This window comes from Schistocerca gregaria, chromosome 10 (genome assembly GCF_023897955.1).
Source record: "Schistocerca gregaria isolate iqSchGreg1 chromosome 10, iqSchGreg1.2, whole genome shotgun sequence".
Lineage (NCBI taxonomy): Eukaryota > Metazoa > Arthropoda > Insecta > Orthoptera > Acrididae > Schistocerca > Schistocerca gregaria.
The window spans coordinates 169,205,895-169,226,936 of NC_064929.1; the positions used below are offsets into that span (position 1 = coordinate 169,205,895).

Here is a 21,042-nt window from a genome sequence, read left to right on the forward strand (position 1 = left end):
CTAGGTTTCATTTGAATGTCCCTTATATATAGCTTCCGTGGGGAAGTTGGTCCTACGTCAGATCGTCGTACCAAGGGTCCTGGGTTCATATCCCAATGATGAATTTTTTACTGTATTATGCATGAAAATGTTACATGGGACTATTAATACCTACGGATGTGTGATGTAATTGTTCCTTTATTTTACTTTTCCGACTGATTATGTTTATTCTGTGTAACCACAAATGCACTGGCTGCTTCAGCACGAGTCCGACAGAACACCACGCCTATCTATACAAATGTAGTAAGTATGTTTGCTATTTTCAAGTAACGAAGCAAAAGCTGACGGCTATAAGAACACTGCTAAGAACTCCGAAAAATACTTTTACATGTCAGGAAAATGTTGACCCATGTAACAGTTCGACGCGTAAATAGTTAAAACAAATTGTCAGCAGTGGGGTTTGCACGTGAGACCTTTACCATGACGACCTCACCCTCTGACAATGCACCCACACGAGATGTACGAAGCTGCCACTCACGGATACATGTTTTCTGTGTTCCGTAGTTCCGGGTTACTTTTAATTACCGTTTACGTATGTTCTACTGGGTGTCAGCACATAGCACGAACTAAATCGGCACTTTGGTTGATATTTCATCTATATACAACATTTGGTACCCATCTGAGTGTCTGACATCTGGAGGTTTGGGTGTAAGCGACGCTTCACATGGTGGAAAGATCAGTGGACAGAGGATGGCAGGAAACGAGTGACCTGCAGTGATGAATCACGCGATAATCTGTGGCAGTCTGATGGAAGGTTTCGGCCTTCTCTAACGCCTTGGGAATGTAGTTGCAACATGTTGCTACATATCCGCTGGCGCCGCAAACGATTTAGCGCACGATATTCATCAGTGTGTAGCACCGTTTAACTTTTCGCTAATCTAGCGTCGTACTACGGTGCCGTTCCGCGGGGATTTTAACCTGTACAAGGACTATAGACATACAGTATCGCTCAAAAGTGTTTTCCAGAGATAATAAATTTTGAAAACAAATTCTTTTGGAGAAAATTTAAATGAAAGAAGTTAATTTTCACATCTGTACAGGGTGATTCACGAAGATATGCAAATACTTTAGAATGTTATTCTACAAGTAAAACTAAAGAAAATAGTTCATATGATCATAAGTCTGCAAATGTTTAGTTACGGAGTTACGGGTGATAACAATTTTTCCTGAAATTTAGCGCCTTCACTAGTATAAAGCTATCGCAAAACTGTACGAGGTTCAAGTAAAGCACGATTCAAATTTATTTTGTTGTGCATTCATCTGGTGAATACAATAAAACATGTCCCAGATGTGTATTTGCAGTAGTTTCCCAGAACATCCAGACAACTTAAGATTATTTTACAAGTAAAATTGTGCTACAAGTCTGTGACCACCCAGATCGCTCGATTTAACAAAAATGGATCAAATGGCTCTAAACACTATGGGACTTAACATCTGAGGTCATCAGTCCCCTAGGACGCATGAGGCGGAGGGCAGTTGTTAAGACATTGACCTAATATTCGGGAGCATAGAGTTCGTTCTGTTCATCCATCCTGATTTGAGTTTTCCGTGGTTTCCCGAAATCACTTCGAGCAAATGCCGGGATGGTCTCTTCATCAAAGCGACGGCCTAACACCTTTCCTAACTTCATGGAAGAAACTTGAATATTCTCTGTAGGCCCTACCCATATATTCAACTAATGATTTTCATTGTACTGCCATGAAAATTTCTACATCTACATCTACATCTACGTTTGTACTCCGCAAGCCACCCAACGGCGTGTGGCGGAGGGCACTTTACGTGCCACTGTCATTACCTCTCTTTCCTGTTCCAGTCTCGTATAGTTCGGGGGAAGAACGACTGTCTGAAAGCCTCCGTGCGCGCTCTAATCTCTCTAATTTTACATTCATTGTGAGATGATCGTTGGACGAATAAAAATAAATAAATAACATTATGTACGACTCTGGTACATGCTGTCGATCACTGGTTTTCGAACAATTTACTTAGATTATGGCAGCATGTCTGTTTGAAAACAATCTCTCGAATATTTGGCGCTTTAGGCCCTCTGTTTTTAAAGTGTGTAAGAGTATTAATCTTTCTCCAAAAGCAACCGACGAGGCTTCTATACTATCTGGTGCCCACGTTCTAGTGATGGTAAGAAGAGTTCTTTGGATTCGTTTCCAACTCGTGATGTAATTGCTTGGAAGACATTTAATATTGTACACCAACCTAACAAAGCCTATGGAGGAAGTTATCTGTCTAGTGATGAGCCACTGGTTTTAAGAAGTCGTGTTTGTCGTAAACTTGAAAGAGGAAGAAGATACGTGATGGTAAAATTCTTACCAGTCGATCACACAGGGAAGCGGTTGGAGGGCTACAATGAGGGTTCTTGGTTTGTATCAGAGTTAAAAGAGGGAGGGAGAAAAAACGAACTTGACGATTATAGCTGAATCATTCGGTAAATTTAGTTGAGATTGCAAACCTCTCTGAAGTCCTGCGTCTTGGACTCTCCAGACATTGGAGAGGGACGGAGGAAGGTCGATAGCCGCGGTTCTTCACAAGAGCGGCTCTTGTAAAACGAAACGCGCCATCCGCGGCCCCAGGGACCGCCAGACAGCCCCTACTTTGCGATTAGCGCGATGCACCGACGCCCCGTCTTACTGGCTGGCCCTCGCAAACTGAAACACTGCAGACCATGCATCGGGACCCCTGGCTCCAACAGACTCCAGTGCCCACACTTAGAGGTCTGCATCTGCGGTCTCTGCGAACGCTCACTCAGTAATGGGTCCATACTCGGACGCCTTTTATTTCACTTCGAATGTTCTCACGACAACTAGTATTTCAACCACAATCTGAATGAGGAGGTAACCTTAAGTGTAGGAGATCATCGGCTGCTTACGATGACGATGACACTATAGAAAATGTTTCTACCTAAAAATATTTTTATATGAATGTAGCCGTCGCATCTACGAAGAAACAGGAACGAATCCTTTCTTAAAGTTAAGTATCGCCTCTATAAACAAAGATCACGTTAAAATAAAACTGATACCTACAGCGTGTGAAAACGTGGTGCACGATCAATCAAACAAAACGCAGCAACACACAACGCAATCTCTTGACACTTATACGTTGTAAATGCGTAGCAATACGCTTCCTCTGAGACTAGTAACAAAGAAGTTGTCTCAGGTCTTAACAAGTCGCCGAGGAGTAGAATTCACTTTGGAATGAACAACTGCGCTGCCGGATGTGTGGTAAAACCGAAAATCAGCACACCCTTTCATATATGTACCTTGGAAGTGAATCTGAGATCACTATTTGTATTTCACAAGGAGATTCCCCATTCTAAAAAGGCTTCACTGGTGTAGTAATCTCAGAATGGGACCTCAAGTCAGTCACCATCCCTTTCCTCATATCAGGTAGTGGAAGAGTGAAGTTTCCTCTAGTTGTACTATGGGCATGTCGGATGAGCTGGTTGGAGGATGCCTTTGGGATCTGAGGTCTGTCAACAACCTGAACCATCCTCTTGCACACGGAACAAGCCCCTGTTTTAGGGTTACTAGGGTATTATAAAATTAAGCAAACTTGCGCAATACTGTGCTCTTGTACATTGCCACTTTCAGATTACTATTCTTGTGCAGTGCGCAGTCGACAATGTGTGTGTACAACAGACAGGGGATTTAGGTTCGCACTCAGTGTGTCGATGCCCCATTGGCACCCGTTCGGCGTTGTTACAGTTTGGAATTGGTCGCCTGTTGTATTATTACCGACCCTTCTGAGGCAATAGCTAGTTTCTAGGGGTGCTACAGACGGTGGCAACGACCTTGCCACAGTGGATACACCGATTCCCGTGACATCACCGAAGTTAAGCAAAGTCGGGCGTGGTCGGCAATTGGATGGGTGACCATCCTGGCCATCATGAGCTGTTGCCATTTTTCGGGGAGCACTCAGCCTCGTGATGCCAATTGAGGAGCTACTCGATCGAATAGCAGCGGCTTCAGTCAAGAAAACCACCATAACGACCGGGAAAGCGGTGTGCTGACCCCACGCCCCTCCTGTCCGCATCCTCCACTAAGGATGACACGGCGGTGAGATGGTCCCGGTAGGCCACTCGTGGCCTGAAGACGGAGTGCTGCACACGATGATCAGTGGGTAAGCTTAGACTATCAGGCTCGAACACTGATACTGAAGAAGATGGCGCAATTGTAAGACAGTGAATTCACATCCTTGAGGATGGCCATTTATATTTATGTGTTTGGTGGTTTCCCTAAATCACTTAAGGCAGATGCCGGGGTGTTTCCTTTGGAAATGAGACGCCCGACATCCTTTCCCAACCATCCCCGATCAGAGCTTGTGCTCCATCTCTGATGACTTCTCGTCGATGGCTCGATAAGCCTGAATCTTCCTTTCTTTCTTCGACTACCAACAGTCTGTTTGACAACTGACAGACAAATAAGCATTTTCCAGTAACGCAGTGTTTTTCAGCCTAATTACATATCAGGCCAATCAAGCCTCCAAATAAAGGAAAAAATGTAAGTCGTAATTTATCAATGTCACACATTACTGGACGATGAATAGCTGTTGTGGAGATAAGAATCCAGAAATTCTAATAAGTAGGTGGTCATAATGTTTTCGCTAATTCGTTGAGCTTTTTTTACAGAAAGTTGTACCGATACTGTAAGCAGCAGCCCAAAATAGAGTACAGTTGCGGTCTCTATAACCCAGAAAAAAGACTCACAAACTTTTTTCTGAATAAACAATGTTTTCGAAAATGTGTAGCAAACAATAAACAATGAAGGATATTCTGCCATCACACCTTTCTGAAAAGACAATACGAAGACAAAATTGCAGCGCAAGCTTAGAACTGGTTCAGTGACAATCTACACAGACTACGAAGACAGCGCTATCTAAGACTCAGACAGAATCAACGAAGACGATATAGAACTGACACATTTCAAAAGCGTTAACCAACAACTCTACTATGCGAAAAAAAATCGAAAAACACAACTGAGAAAGCTCGACGAAGAGAAGATCTACAGCTTTGCTACTGGTGTTAGTGCTGGAAGACGCGCGCCGAAGCGATGAGTAGGAGAGAGAAGTGGACTGGTGGAGAGGGTGTCAGGGCCGGAGCGCCGCCGGAGCCAGTGGGCGGTGTTAGTGCTACGTGAGGCTACCGCGGTGTTAGTACGAGCCGAGAGAGAGAGTCAGAGGGCTTTACTTGAGTCGGAGCGCAGCCGCAGGTCCTGGATGACGGACTGGTGGTGGCGCAGGTACCTCTGCATGTCGTCCCTTGAGAAGCCCCGCGGCGGGTAATGCTCGCTCGCCGCCCACTGCGCGCTGCCTTTAGTTCCTCGCATACGTGGACCGAAAAACAAAAAGCAAATGAGTAACTGCTGCACACACACTGCCCCAGCAGAAGATGGCGTGCCCACAGCTCGCTGGACCGACACTAGGGGTTGGACAAAACAGCGTGAACAACCACTTGCCTCGGTGCAGGGTCATCAGTGGCAATCGAGATCCTCCTGAGTATGGATGGACATCGGGCAAACGTGGCCTCGACCAGAAGGTTGCTTTGAACACCCCAGTGCTTCATTAGACATGGTCCTTGCATCTCTTCGAACTCTGAAGTGACTTCCCCGGTCTGTTACAGGCGGGCCCATACTTTAACATGAACTTCGAAATTTCGAAATGCGCTGTAATTTGGAATTTTTCACATTAACGAGTCATTCTCAGAGTTGAAAGACGAGGCAAGGCACTGAAAATTCTCTGACAGATCAAGGATCGAACCTAATACTTCTGGATTTGTAGTTCGTATTTTTTCAATGTATACGTATTACAGGGTGTTACAAAAAGGTACGGCCAAACTTTCAGGCAACATTCCTCACCCACAAAGAAAGAAAATATGTTATGTGGACATGTGTCCGGAAACGCTTACTTTCCATGTTAGAGCTCACTATATTACTTCTCTTCAAATCACATTAATCATGGAGTGGAAACTGCAACAGAACGTACCAGCGTGACTTCAAACACTTTGTTACAGGAAATGTTCAAAATGTCCTCCGTTAGCGAGGATACATTCATTCACCCTCTATCGCATGGAATCCCTGATGCGCTGATGCAGCCCTGGAGAATGGCGTATTGTATCACAGCCGCCCACAATACGAGCACGAAGAGTCTCTACATTTGGTACCGGGGTTGCGTAGACAAGAGCTTTCAAATGCCCCCATAAATGAAAGTCAAGAGGACTGAGGTCAGGAGAGCGTGGAGGCCATAGAATTGATCCGCCTCTACCAATCCATCGGTCACCGAATCTGTTGTTGAGAAGCGTACGAACACTTCGACTGAAATGTGCAGGAGCTCCATCGTGCATGAACTACATGTTGTGTCGTACTTGTAAAGGCACATGTTCTAGCAGCACAGGTAGAGTATCCCGTATGAAATCATGATAACGTGATCCACTGAGCGTAGATGGAAGAACATACTGACGAAACTAAAATGAGGTCTAACATGGAAATTAAGCGTTTCCGGACACATGTACACATAACATCTTTTGTTTATTTGTGTGTGAGGAATGTTTCCTGAAAGTTTGGCCGTACCTTTTTGTAACACCCTGTATACACATGCAGCGTCCCCTGTTTGAGTCGAACACCCTAAAGAACTGTGACCAAAATCAAAATAGAAGAAATATTTAAAAAAATGTTTAGATCCCAGAGGGACATTAATGATTGCCTTTCTTGTGTCGTGGTTCGTTCCGAAGATAGGAACAGCTGTCTTTTTTAATAGCTTCCTACATTTTTCTCCGTAGTCAACCTACTCTCTCCAACACCTGTTCGAAAAAAAAACTGTCACAACCTATCATTCACGTAAACATGCTGTTATCAAAAACACACACAAAATTCACTTTAACTCTCCCGGACCAGCACACAGTGCTGGTATCTGGGACAGCGTAACTAATCCATGACGTGAAGAGAAAGCTCCAGAGTGCCCAGTGTTACACCCCGGCATTTTCCAGACTTCAGAAGGCAAGAATGAACAATTTAAAAGTGAAAATAATTCTGATTTTCTTTGTCATCCACAAAGAGTTTGTACTTCCAGAACAGACTGGCGACGCTATGGTCCATCACGACAGAAATCCCAGCCACACCGTTCTGCGCGTGAGTTTCTGGCGAAGGAAGAATTGGTGACGTTGCCGAGTCCCTCTACAATCCTGACTTGGCTTCGGCAGACTTATTTTCGTTTCCAAGGACTAATACCGCCCTCAGAGAACACCGTTTTGACTTCATTTAGGCAAATGAACTGCCCTGACTACATGCCTGAACGAAGTTCCCGTCGATGCCTTGCACCATTCATAACGTGCCTGGAAAAATGGCTGGAAAGAAGTGTCGATGCGCGGTTGGTACACCCCTATTTGTAACTATACGCTGAATGAAAAATATTTTACAATACATGCATTACTTTATGAACACGCCCTGCTGGGCTTATTTCAGGCAGGTGATGGAGGTATTCTCGAGTTGATTGTATTTACATGGGACGAACCGTGGTATTCTACCTTCTTTTCTGACTGCCAAATGATATAGGATACTGTTGTCTGATCGTGTGCGTCCGATTCTCGAAGACTACAGAGCGCATCTGGGACGTCTTTGATGAGATGTGAGCCCAGCTGTTACCAATCTTTGCTCACTGAGGATGGCGGTTGAAACGCATTCCGTGTCTCGTGGAGTCTGTTCCACGAAACGTGTGAACAGGATGTTTCGCTCTTCTTCGGTTCAGCTTCGTAAGGGTAGTCTATATTTCATCCTCATGATTATCATGTGAATAGATGCGTGGTAATTTTCGGTGTCATGTAAGACAAAAGCTTATAAACTACCCTCCTTTGGAATGAAGGATCTGGTGGAAGCCACGACGTGAGTATCCAGACTACTAAGATCATCCACTTTATAACGCGAACTAATGCACTTCTACATTCGTCTGGTTTTATCAGTATATATAAAAGATCAGTGAGAAATACAATAGAGAATGTGGACTGTACGTATCGCCATGAGGATCTTCAGTAGTCGGGGAGCAATTCACACTTGAATTCATCGGATTTGCTTGCATTTTTTAACTGATAGTGCAGGCTTTGTACGATGTGCACCACTGGGGAAACTGCTGTGCGTTTGCCTGGGCTACTTGTGATTTATAAATTGTAGTGAGACTATGAAACTTTCATTTAACCAGTTCCTGTGGTGCTATTTTCGTTGGCAGTGTTTTGACAGGAGGCATATAAAACTCAGGTTTTACTTGCGAGATGGTGGTCTTCGTATTAGAAATAACAGTTCTGCATAATACATTTTCTCTCTATCGATAAGCTTATATCTTTTTACTGCTATATTTATCGCGAGAACTTCGGCATGATAGCAAATAAAGCAGCATTAGTGCCCCTACCGCTTTCGCGACCGGTTTCTTTGCTGTAGCACCTAACCCAGCATCGACTGTTTGCCATCGCTGGAAATCTGCAAGGTCCACATTGGTAAGTCAGCATAACACCAGTACGACAAATGTCTGGGTAACAGGAGCACCGCGCACGATGTTACAGAAGGAGGCAAAATTAGGTACAACGTGAGTGTGTTGAAAATTTATCAGAAACGATGTTCCGGAAAGTACATGTTTTTATCGAGGTGTTCTTACTGTGTTGTCCAACCCCTGTATAAACAATCTTTTTTACGGAGATTTCAAACAGGAAAAGCATCATAGGATCACAGCAAAACGTTCAGCATGCTATGGACGAGGCAAAATGCTAATAATTAAAAATGGAAAGGGGAGTTAGAGATAAACGCGCCGTCGATAGGTAGTTTATTAGAGACGGAGCTCTAGCATAGTTGTCGAAGCTGGCCTGCCCTTGTGAGGTTGATTGCACTGTCTGCCTCAACTATTCTTACCGAAACGCTGTCTTAGTACTTTGAATTAAATTGGTAGAGAGATTTCTATGTTATATAGCATCATCAGAACGTAAGGAGTCGTGCAATACTATGCAACCTGAGCAGTATTCACAGATTGTGAGATGGTTTGCTACCAGACAATGCTGAAATCATTGGCGACCAGGGATAATGGCGTCTCTTTCTGGTGGCCGTACGGTTGCTGCCAGCAATCACTTATGTGAAGACCGAACTGCACTACTGCGTCCACGCCGAGCTGAACACAACTGCAAAACTGTAAGAATGCACCACATTTGCTGCTCCGACGATGCGGGAAGAAATCGCCTCCAACAACCCGAAAATGGAATTTCAGTTAGTTTTAAGATTGTTGTGAAGTCTTCGAATGGCAAACAATGGAGTGCGAGTGAACTCCGAGAAGTAGTTATGATCCTTTGGCTTAAGCAGATTGAAGAATCATGGTCTGTTAACAAAAAGACATATTGCCAACAAAACTGAAGCTTAATTCATTTCTAGGTAAAAGTGGATTGACGCTGTCCGCGAATATTCAGTTGCGTGCTGCTGTTGGTAACGGTTCGCAAGAAGAATGATGGGAAATGAACAAGACGAATCATGCATATGATGCAGGTAACCAATTACATTGCTCATTTGGAATTTTCTATGTTTTAGAAACATAAGTAGCTGTTATTTTATGCTATTGGATCTCAAGTTAACCATATCCTCGAAAACTGCATTAAAGTCGAATGTAAGACACAGATGTAGATGATTGCAACAACGAACGTAGACCTCGGGCTACGCTACATATCAGTCTGTTATCACAAGTTTTTTCTGGTGTTCACATTCGTTGACTATACCAGTTCGCAACCAGTTTATTACATTGCAACGTGGCCCATACGTGGGACTAAGCTGAAGACAAACATGTAACTACAATCATATTTTGGTGTTTCGATTCGTTGGCTTCGCCAACTCACAACGAATCTGTCGCATTAGAGTTTAACCCGGACCTCAGGTACCCCACAGATCAATCTGTTACGGCAATAATTTTTTGGTGTTCACATTCGTTCCCTTCGTCAACTCACAACAAAATAACACATCCCAACCCAATGTAGTCCTCAGGTCCTTCACCAACTCACAACGAATTTGTCACATTAAAGGCTAACCCGGACCTCAGGTACGCCACAGATCAACCTGTTACCAAAATAATTTTTTTGTCTTCACTTTCGTTGCCTTCGTCAACGTATAACAAAGTAATCACATTTCAACCCAACCTAGTACTAGGGTTACACTGCAGAGCACTCTGTTATCATAACCATTTTCTGCTCTGCCCTTTCGATGGCTTGGCCTACTCAGAACCACTTTACCACCTTTCAGATTAGCTTCGACTTAGGGCTATATTACCGGTCAATCTGTCACTAAGGTTTCTGGGAGGATCGGTGGGAGAGGAGGAACAGTGCGGGCGGGGAGAGGGGAGGGTGGGAAGGGAGGATCATATTCTAGCCGATAATTACGAATTTAAAAGTGATTGCTGTTCGTTTCACTCACAACAATGTAACATATGCTATCAGGCCCCAACGTAACCACAACATCGCAAATCAATAACAACGACTCCAGCAATCCTGTCATTTTTCAAGAAACGTAGAATAAAACAAATAAATAAGAAAACCAATAATCAACCTAAACATCCATAACAGCCAGATCAATAATAATTAATCTTCTGCTCCACACACCGAAATTACAAGTGATCAATTTGTGCCTTCCGCCGAAAGAAATCATTAATTTAGTGATTCCTATTAGCTACTGCATACACTTCTGATAAAAAGCGTTCGGATACCTGCGAGTGAGCGTCAGTGTAATGTGTGCACTCCCTTCACGATTACGACGGCTTTAACACTGCTCAGCACAAGTTAAGTGAGGTGCTTGGATGCCTATGGAGGAATGATAGACCATTCGCCCTCAAGATCTGAAACCAGACAAGTTAGTGGGTTTGGCCATTGGGGTTTGGAGCGACGTCGATCTTCTAACTCATGCCAGAGATATTCAGTAGGGTCCATGTAGGGATTCTGAACAGACCGGCCCATCTGCGGAATGCTATTGTCCACAAGGCATCACTTCACATATGCTGCTTTATGTTAGGATTCATTCTCATCCTGATACAATCATCGTCTCTGAACGTCTCTGAACTGACAACGACACCCGCCTGCAGAGAGCTACTGTCCAGTTTCTGTGTTGTCTGGTCCATTACAGACGTGCAGCTTTATGTGCTGCTGTGGGCAATGCTCTTTTGCGAGATACCCGACCGCAAACTCTCGTTACATGTAGTTCTCTCCGCAGTGTTCGCTCGCCAACTGGTTGAGATGGATCTGTATTTAGTGACAGTAGCTGCAGTTGGGTTTCAAATATTGCTGTTACGCCGTGTTGCGTGGCCACGACGGAGTACTAACCCGTTTAGACAAGGTGGACGGTCCGCGATGATAGACCAACAAATAGGGTAGCTTCATTCATGGTGTTGTAGTGGGCATGTCCACACGCAGCAGTTCCTTCGGCACATTCTGACACGTCGACACACCTTACTATATTGGCTCCACATAACCGGCTGTTACACACAGACTACCTCACTACGATTAACGTCGACGATGGAGGGTGACACGCCAGCGTGGTACCAGTCCTACACCGTCCACAGCCCTCCATGGCGACCTGTGTTCTCTGGAAGTGGAGTGGGTCATATTTTGTCTGGTAAGTCCTGGAGCGAAAGTTTTAGAAATTTTGATTCTCGGTTTTTTCGGCGAACACTTCCCGTAATGTGGTAATGTATCGAAAAAGCGCAGAATGGTTGTGATGGGTCAGCACGAACTCACGACAGGTTTGACGAAGTGCACTGCGGTCGAACCGACCCACGGACGTCTACAATCGCTCTTAATTGTGCACAGTTTAACGAGAATATGTATGTTATTACACGAGGCTGTTGCTGTCCAGGAGAGAGATTTACGTCCGTCTGGCGGCCGTAACTTCTTAGCAAAGTGAAAGTAGTCAGGCATTCACTTGTGTAAGACGCAGCGCGTATGTTACCGCCCCTGCGTGCGTGATTGATACTAAGTTTGTTAATCGCTGTTGGTTGTAGTTGAGTTGCTGTACGGCGACTCACGCAGTGATTAAGTTTACAAACATGATTTTTTTTGGTACAGATCGCTTGGGTCTGTTGACTTTATTTACAACAATGCCTTAGCCTTCGTAACTAAATAATGTGATACCTGACCACCATATATTTCAAAACCCTTTGTCACAGTGGACCATCTACACGAATCGCCGGCACTTAATAATCCGATAATGCCTAGATGGATTCCTCGTGTCACAAAAATTCGCCACGGCTGATTAGCCTTGCGGTCTGAGGCGCTGCAGTCCTGGACTGTGGGGCTGGTCCCGGCGCAGGTTCGAGTCCTCCCTCGGGCATGTGTGTGTGTGTGTGTTTGTCCTTAGGATAATTTAGGTTAAGTAGTGGGTAAGCTTAGGGACTGATGACCTTATCAGTTAAGTCCCATAGCATTTCACACACATTTGAACGTTTTGAACAAAAAATTCAGATAGTAGCTGTTTAGATTCTGTATCTCTTACATCAGCCGATGTATACAGCATTAATTTCTTCTTCTTTATTTATCGTGTTAAGATATATCGAGCCTTTTAATATCCCCACCTATTCCTTGGGCCGTCAACACATCTTTCCCGTGTTTGACCTGACTTTTTTTTCATTTCCTGCAGATATTTATTCCATATCCTTCTGTTTTCTTGTAACTTTCCTTACACACTACTAACTAGTGGTTCTTTCCAAGTCATCTAGTTTCTGAGTATATAAGTCCTCTAATGTACTTCGGCAGTTCTTAAAAATTTCGTATCAGAACTTTCATATGCTACCCTCCTTTCTTTTTTCGTAACCAGTGATTGAACTTGGCTACGTAGGAAGTAAAGTATGCAGATTTATATTCTATGAAAATAGAATTCTGCCTTGAGCAAACAAAATGGCTCTGAGCACTACGGGACTTAACATCTGAGGTCATCAGTCCCCTAGAACTTAGAACTACTTAAACCTAACTAACCTAAGGACATCACACAACACCCAGTCATCACGAGGCAGAGAAAATCCCTAACCCCGCCGGGAATCGAACCCGGGAACCCGGGCGTGGGAAGCGAGAACGCCTGTAGTGACGTTTACATGTTGAATAAAGTGTGTGCACGCCATAGTTCATGACTAATTAACGTTTTTCTGATATAGTTCAATAACTACCAACCTGTATGTGTTGTGACAGTGTTGTCGAAGCACCTATCTCTTCGAAGACCTACCTAGGTGATGACTACGGGCAAATACCCTTTATTATTCTTATATTCCCTTTTGTGCAATCAGTACCTTCTTTCTAAGTGGTCCTAAGAGGCGACCAAAGCTAAGAGAGGAGCGCAGCTCTTATATGTAAAAAGTCTGGACCGTAGGGAAGAAAGAAGTTCATAGTTTAGGAGACTTTAAAATATTCCGTCTCCGTACGTCCATCTTCAGACAGATCATGAGAAGACAGCAGTTATGTTTTTATGTAGAAGGGATGAAACCTTCAGTTATATTTATAGGTCATACTTTATTTCCAATCGATTTGTCTTTTACATTATGCCCTCTATGATACCGGAAATCTTGTGGATACCGGTAGTCATGACTGTACATCTCATGGAGAGCGCACAAAACTGAAGTCCTTCATACCAGATGGTTTGTTTGGAATTTTAGGTGAAAGAAGTTATTGTTTAGTTTGATGAATTGATTTTCTTCCTTGATGTGATGGTATTACATTTTCCAGGAGATATACTGAGTGTAAACATAAGTTGAGTCCAGATCTTATTCCACGGTCCTGGAAGTGCTATTCGTGCACTAATTATCACTGTTATTTTTGGTATGTGTTCCTAGTCGGTTATTATTCTTATGACCATTCTACGTCGTTTGGAAACTATGTTCTCATTCTGCGCAGCTGTTCCCCGAAAAAGAACTCCACAGTTACGAAATGAGTGTACACACGAACAGAATGCAACTAAAAGACCCTGACCTATACACTCATGACAGGACATCCTGTTTGCAAGTATATTACTTTGTTTGTTCCCATTACTTCATCTGTTCGTGAGAGTCGATATACATTCCTAGAAATTTTGTGTTTGTTGCGGAATCTGGAGAGGTGCCATCCAAAATTAATATTTCAATATCATTTTCACTCTTCAAACTGAAATTAGTGGCATTTGTTTACTTTTCATTGAATGGTACTCTATTCAAAAAATGGTTCAAATGGCTCTGAGGACTATGGGACTTAACATCTGAGGTCATCAGTCCCCTAGAACTTAGAACTACTTAAACCTAACTAACCTAAAGACATCACACACATCCATGCCCGAGGCAGGATTCGAACCTGCGACCGTAGCAGCAGCGCGGTTCCAGACTGAAGCGCCCTGGCCTTCAAGATTCCTCGAACGCATGTCATTCCGCTGTGCAGTACTTGGCTCTCAGGCAATAGGTGGTTGCTGTGGGTCGGACAGAGTGACAAACGAACGGTGCATCCGGAATTTCAAAGCTGTACTTTCCAAGTTTTGCGCGGGACCAATTGCTGGACCTGATATCTTCTCCTTAAAATCTGAGGTCGAGTTGGCGATGTTTCTTTGTTAGACTGTCTTGCTGGAAATTTGAACCCGCCTGTGGTAATTGTAGCTACTATCGATTATAACGATTACAAAGATCGGTTTTACAGGGCGCAGTGTGAGTAATATTATTGCAAACATTCTTCGTTCGGTCCACAGCAGTCGGACGTTTCCTTTACAAATTGACCTCACGTGAAACTGCGCTCGTTTTATTTTTAGTCTATATGCGTGGTGCGCTATTTTTAAATCGCCGCAGCAACCTACTACAATCTTTTACTTCTTGGGTTCACGTTTTTTGTTCAGTTGTTTAGTTAGCCGCGCCTTAGCGACGGAACATTTTTACTGCCGTCAGATGACAATCTAGGTTCCCAGTTATGCCTGTTATACTGGTAACGTAATTTTCGATGAGGATTTTTAATTAGGCCTCTTAATACGGTGGCTCGACAGAGCCAAATTATAAGAAGAAACTTACACTTTTACCGCTGTTTACCTCTCGGTATTTTAAACAAAATTCTCCACTTGTTAAGAAATGGAACTAGAACAAATATTAAGCAATGAATACAGCAATTAAAAGCCAGTCATTCCAGCTTTTCCCTCGATTAGAAAGACTGTCTGCTTCTATGATCGTCTACAGTAAATATTATAGACAATGTAAAAAGCTTAAAAGCTTGTTCACATATATTTACGCTATCTGATCAAAAGTGTTCAAATGTTCAAATGTTCAAATGTGTGTGAAATCTTATGAGACTTAACTGCTAAGGTAGTGAGTCCCTAAGCTTACACACTACGCAACCTAAATTATCCTCAGGACAAACACATACACGTACCCATGCCAGAGGGAGGACTCGAACCTCCGCCGGGACCAGCCGCACAGGATCAAAAGTGTCCCGACACCCCTATGTAATACGGAATTGACTGCTGGATGTCGCGAGGCGCACTCCAGACAGTAAAAAAGTAGCCTTGGAGTACTGTGTTGCCAGTAGAACAGCAGCCTGACTGAATGGGTCATCAGTGACTTGAAACGTGCGCTAGTCACTGGATGTCACCTGAGTAACGAATACATCAGGTATAATTCAACACTTCTGAAGCTGCGCAAGTCTACTGATCATGATATGATAGTCACGCTAAGTGAAACACGCGTTTCAAAGGTTTAAACCTCCGTCATCAGGTGGATTTACATATTTTTAGTATGACACTTCTGTGTGTGTGTGTGTTATGGTTTTTTTGGAGGAACTTGTGGCAAAAAAAATATTCCGCAACACAAAACACACACACACACACACACACACACACACGTCATACTAACTAATGTAAATTTACCAAATGATTGAGGTTTAAGCCTTTGAAACCCGCCGTGGATATAAATAAACAGTGACTGGTAACAGTAAACTTTTTGTTTTATTTACTATCAATAACAGTAACGATGAAGCCTAATCTAAATTGTTTGCATTTATGATTCCTCGTGTACGGAACGACAGGGATCGTCGATCGTTGGGGAGGATGGTTGAAAAACTCGTACGAAACCAGCGGAATGAGTCGCTGCTAGCAGTCCAGTGAGCACAATGTCTGTGCGTAGGGAGTACAAGAATGCGGTACAATGGGCGAGCAGGTCTGCATAACCTGTATGTTTCAGTGCTTAATAGTAAGTGATGCTTGAAGTGATGTGGATGACTGGAAGCGAGTAATTTGGAGTGACGAATCCCGCCATACACTGTGGCAATCCAGAGGGAGACTTCAGGTTTGACAAATGCCTGGAGCACGTTACCGGCTATCATGTGTAGTGCCAACAGTGAAGTACAGAAGGGTTGTGTTGCGGTATGCGAGTGTATGGGGGTGCTTTTCATGTTTCAGGTCGTGTCCCTCTACTGCGCTTAAGAAAACGCTAAATGCAGAAGTAAACGCATTGTATGCGGTGTCGTAAACACAGCGCGCAGCACCATGCACCACCACAGGCGTCGACAGGTCGACAACCCACTCCAGAGACGCCATATAGCCAGCGATTGTCGAACCAGAGAGCTGCAGCGTTGGCGCCACAGCAGACGGGGCAATTACAAGTCCTTTCGACTACCGGGAACACAGCCTTCTACTTGTGTACTTGGCGCCGCATCGTCTGCTTCTAGCGAGTCCACCCCAGCCCGTCTCCAGTGATCGCTCTGCTGGGACAAGAACTGTTTACTATCCTGCGTCAGCTTCTGCAACAGTTGTTGAACTTCAAGATTTGCTGCCTGAGCAGTTTTGTAAAAAAATTAGTACTCGCCAATAAATATGTGTGTTCTTCTCTCTAATCAATATCAGTGCTTCACTGTTTTCCTCGTTCTCCTCCATAGTGTTCCCCTCAGTGCACTATAACTAGCTAAGGGTGACGAAGAGTAAAATTTCCTCCTCTTGTGGTATCGATAGCTACGATGCCACGGCGTAGGTGCAAGTTCTTAGGTTGGCAGCACGACACCGACACCGACGACAGCGCCCTCTAGCTCCAGATTCAGCCCATTTGATCAAGAGCAGACGGCCGGGACACTTCTCTTCAGCCTCGGTTCATATAGAGACTTTGCACTAGTTAGGACGGGTCTAAGGCTTCGCACTTACGTGCTCATCTGTACAAAGTTATGTATGCCTCTGTATATATTCATGCACCAGTAAACCACTTTTACTTACTTGCATTACCGACGTGTTTTACCTCACCTGCTCCTACTCGCTTCCTTCATTAGGCCAACCTTTCAGTTTTCAGGAGCAGACCCACGCGGGATACAAAACCTCTGATTGTATCAAAAGTACAGTGCAACATTGTATATTGCATACAGTACAGGAACAATTCTGAGACAACATTTTTTTTTGTATCATCATGACAATGCATCCTATCATAAAGCTGTGGACAGCAAAATTCCTGAAATGGAGTGGCCTCTCCACAATCCCAACTTGAACCCAACGGAACACCATCTGACGATATGCAAGTCCGACTTCACTACACAGCCCACAGTATCACTCAGTTGCCTCATCTGGTTTCGGCTGTTGACGGAGAGTGCACTGTCATTCCTCCACAGACATTCAGACGCATTCTTCAAAGCGTCCCAAGCAGACCTCAAGCTGTAATAATGGTGAAGGACGGACACATTCCATATTAATATCCTCTAATATGCATATCAATACTTTTGACTGCATGCCGTATTTACTGCTACTCTTAATTTTCCATCAATATTTGAACTTCCTCCGGGAAACAATTTCCCTCCGCCAAACGTCGTATGATTATCGAAGTATGGAAGTCAATATAGACAACGTCCTAAGTTTGACGGAGCACATTGAGAAAGTTGAAAGAAGAGCAGCACGTTTTATATTACGGCAAAATATGGGAGAGTTTATCACGGACAAGATACAGGATTTGGGGTGGACATTGCGAGTTAACGAGCATAGCGATCTCGTTTAAATATATGGCCGGAAAAGTCAGCCTAGAAGAATTGTGAAACGAACCCCGTCGTCCAGGACCGCGTGCCACAAAGGCGAAAGCGGACAGTCGGTCTTTAGGCAGCTAGGAAGTGAAACGACAGAAAATTTCCCGTTGTGTGGTATCGCGGGACTTAGTCTCTGAGCGGTGAGCAGCCACGCGCCTGGTGTGAACTTTTCGTGTGGGTATTTCGCAATGAGATTGTGAATGATCGAACTGTGTCAAATGGATATGCGCTCGAGTGTAGCAATAACTCTAAATACGACCTCTTTCACTGTTAGTTTGCTTTCTGAATAAATATTATTCTAGCCAAATCGAAACTGTGTGGCTTACATTATTTGGGTCGTTCATTTAGTTCCCGATATTGTTATTACTGTTATTCTATGTTATGTTAACTTCATATTTCGCAAACGTGCCCCCAGCCAGACATTTTAACCAAAGGGTCACAAGTGTCTAATTTATGGCGTGTAATGCGACACGTGCGGTTCAACCCCTAGACGAGTTCGAGCCAAGACATTTCGACGAAGAGGAATCGCATGTGTGCCCGAACATCTTTGGGATGTTAGCTCACAACATCATTAAAACAAAGGCGTTTTTTGTTACAGTGGAATCTTGTCGCGAAATTTCAATCATCAACTTTCTCCTCTAAATGCGAACATATTTTGTTGCCGCTGACCCACATAAGGAGGAAGGATCATGACAACAAAGTAAGGGAAATCATAACTCGCACGGTAAGATATAGATGTTCGTTTTTTCCTCGCGCTGTTCAAGAGTCGAATATCAGAGAATTATTGTGAAGCTGGTTCGATGAACCCTCTGCCAGGCACTTAAGTGTGATTTCTAGATGGAATTGATTAGTAGAAAGGGTTCGTAACCAGATGGGTTTCAAGTTCCACGGCAGAGGGAATCTCACTGCTTCCGTATATCAGCGCTGACAGCTGTGTACATAATTATGTTATTACGAGGTGCGATCAAACCCTTAGACTGTAAAAGAAGCATGAGCAAGGTTCCGTCGCCAATAACCACAGCGACGGTGCTACTTGGAGTACTAACGTACAGTAATGTGGTTCGCACGTGGATCTTGTATGACTCCATACTCTCAACTGTTTGAAATCTATTCCTGCCTACGTCATCACTTAGTATCTCAAATTAGTTATCGTTCTTTACAGTCTAAACGTAATGTACACAACACAGGATAGTGTATCATGAGCCCCGCGTTGAGAGAGTGTTCCTCAGCACCCTTTGTTGATGTCCACGATTTTACAAACAATATCTACAAGGTCAAGCCAACAAAAGATGGCACAGAAGAAATGCGAATGGCTGTTACTTTACTCGCTTCTACGTAACACGCTAACGAGCGCTACATTCACTGACAGTAGGAGTCCCGTTAAACAGCTGGAACAGACAACACATTTAGCGAGAGTTTCCTATCACTCATAAAATGCTGATTTATTGTTACGGTGTGAAACTAAAATTTCATACATCAAATCGCAAGGCAATAAACACAATGCAGTAGTCGCGACAATGTGACTATATGCTAATTTTGTTACGCTGATTCCAAAGACACCCTTTACAGCGGCAATGTTTTATACTTTATGTACGGCCTTCCTTAAAAGGAACAGTGAATGAAACAAACTTGCATCCGGGTGTCTGGTGACAGGCAACTGTGTGGAACAGTAGAACAAACTCTGCTAAGAGCGATAGAAATCACTTTTTATTCGCCCATGTAGCCTATCATTCTTCCTGCTTATGACAAATAATAACACGATGACAACAATTTTTTTACAATTTTTCTGTAAATATACACTGCTTCTGAGTTGCTGAACCACCCTTATATCTCACATAGTATGTGTTCATTTGATTGGAAGCCTTGACTTTAGTACTGATCGAGTGCTTGGGATCCCAACGAAGCCTGATAAAAGGAAGATGTCGAAGCAGTTCAGAGGCGTGTAGTTAAATTTGGTACCGGTAGGTTTGATCAACATACGAGTGTTACGGAAAACCTCTGTGGGCTTCAACGGGAATCTCTGGAGGGAGGTCGACGTTGTTTTCGAGAATCACTGTTGAGAAGCTTAAGAGAACCGTCTTTTGCAAATGAATGTAGAAAGATCCTACTGTCACCAACACAAGATGAGAGAAGCATCAACGCAGTGGTTTGTCCCTTGCTACAGATGAGAGCGGAACAGAAAGTGCAGTGACTAGCAGAGGTACAAGGTGCCCTCTACCATGCATTGTACAGTAGCTAATCAAAGGCATCAGGACACTAATATGGAGTCCACTTTTCACTTTTACGATGGCCTGAAATGTGCTGGAGATACTTTCAGTGAGGTGTCTACATGTCTGTGGAGCAATGGCATCCCAGTCTTCCTCAAGAGGTGAAACCAGATATGACAGTGATGTAGGAAGGTATCCGAAATGTTCCTCTGCTGTACGCACTACACAATCCGGTAAAAAGTGTTCATATTCTTCCGCTTTTTCTTTAGCGCAGTAGATGAATCACATCCTAATTTCAAAAAAGAGCCCCATACTGTGACAAAACCTCCCCCAGCACTTCATTGATGGCACTACAAAGTATGGTAGGCGAGGTTCTCCAGGCATTTGTCCAACTGAAACTCTCCCATCTGACTACGAGAGGGGATGATCTGATTCAATTCACTCTTTTTCAGTCATCCATTCTCCACTGGCGTCTCTCTTTACCCCACCTGAAGCACGGCTTAGCACCAACTGCAGAAATGTCTCGTTTATGTGGAGGTGCTCGACCTCTGCACACTAACTTTTTAACTTTAACTGTCCTAGCTGAGCTGCTCTAAGGACTCTGAGTGATTCCTCCGTTGATTTCTTGCGATTTTTTTATAGTTACCATCTCGTTCGTGCCAGTCCTTCAGTACATGACATGTGTCTCGTCTTTGGTTACCTGTGATTGTTCGTTAGGGCTCCCAGTTCATGAACACATCACTATCGGCAAGGGCTGTTTTAGGACTTAAATGTCCGTGATGGCTTTGCTACTCAAGTGATATTAAATGA

General features: G+C 43.7%; 1 protein-coding gene across 1 annotated transcript in view; it reads right to left on the reverse strand.

Moving 5' to 3' along the window:
* Positions 1-5,219: 5,219 nt before the first annotated feature.
* LOC126293228 (trithorax group protein osa-like) overlaps positions 5,220-21,042 on the reverse strand; it is a 54,830-nt gene continuing 39,007 nt past the window's right edge. Inside the window, exon 5 of the mRNA XM_049986349.1 lies at positions 5,220-5,365. Within this exon, the coding sequence (XP_049842306.1) occupies positions 5,220-5,365 (146 nt within the window). The remainder of the gene's footprint in view (positions 5,366-21,042) is intronic.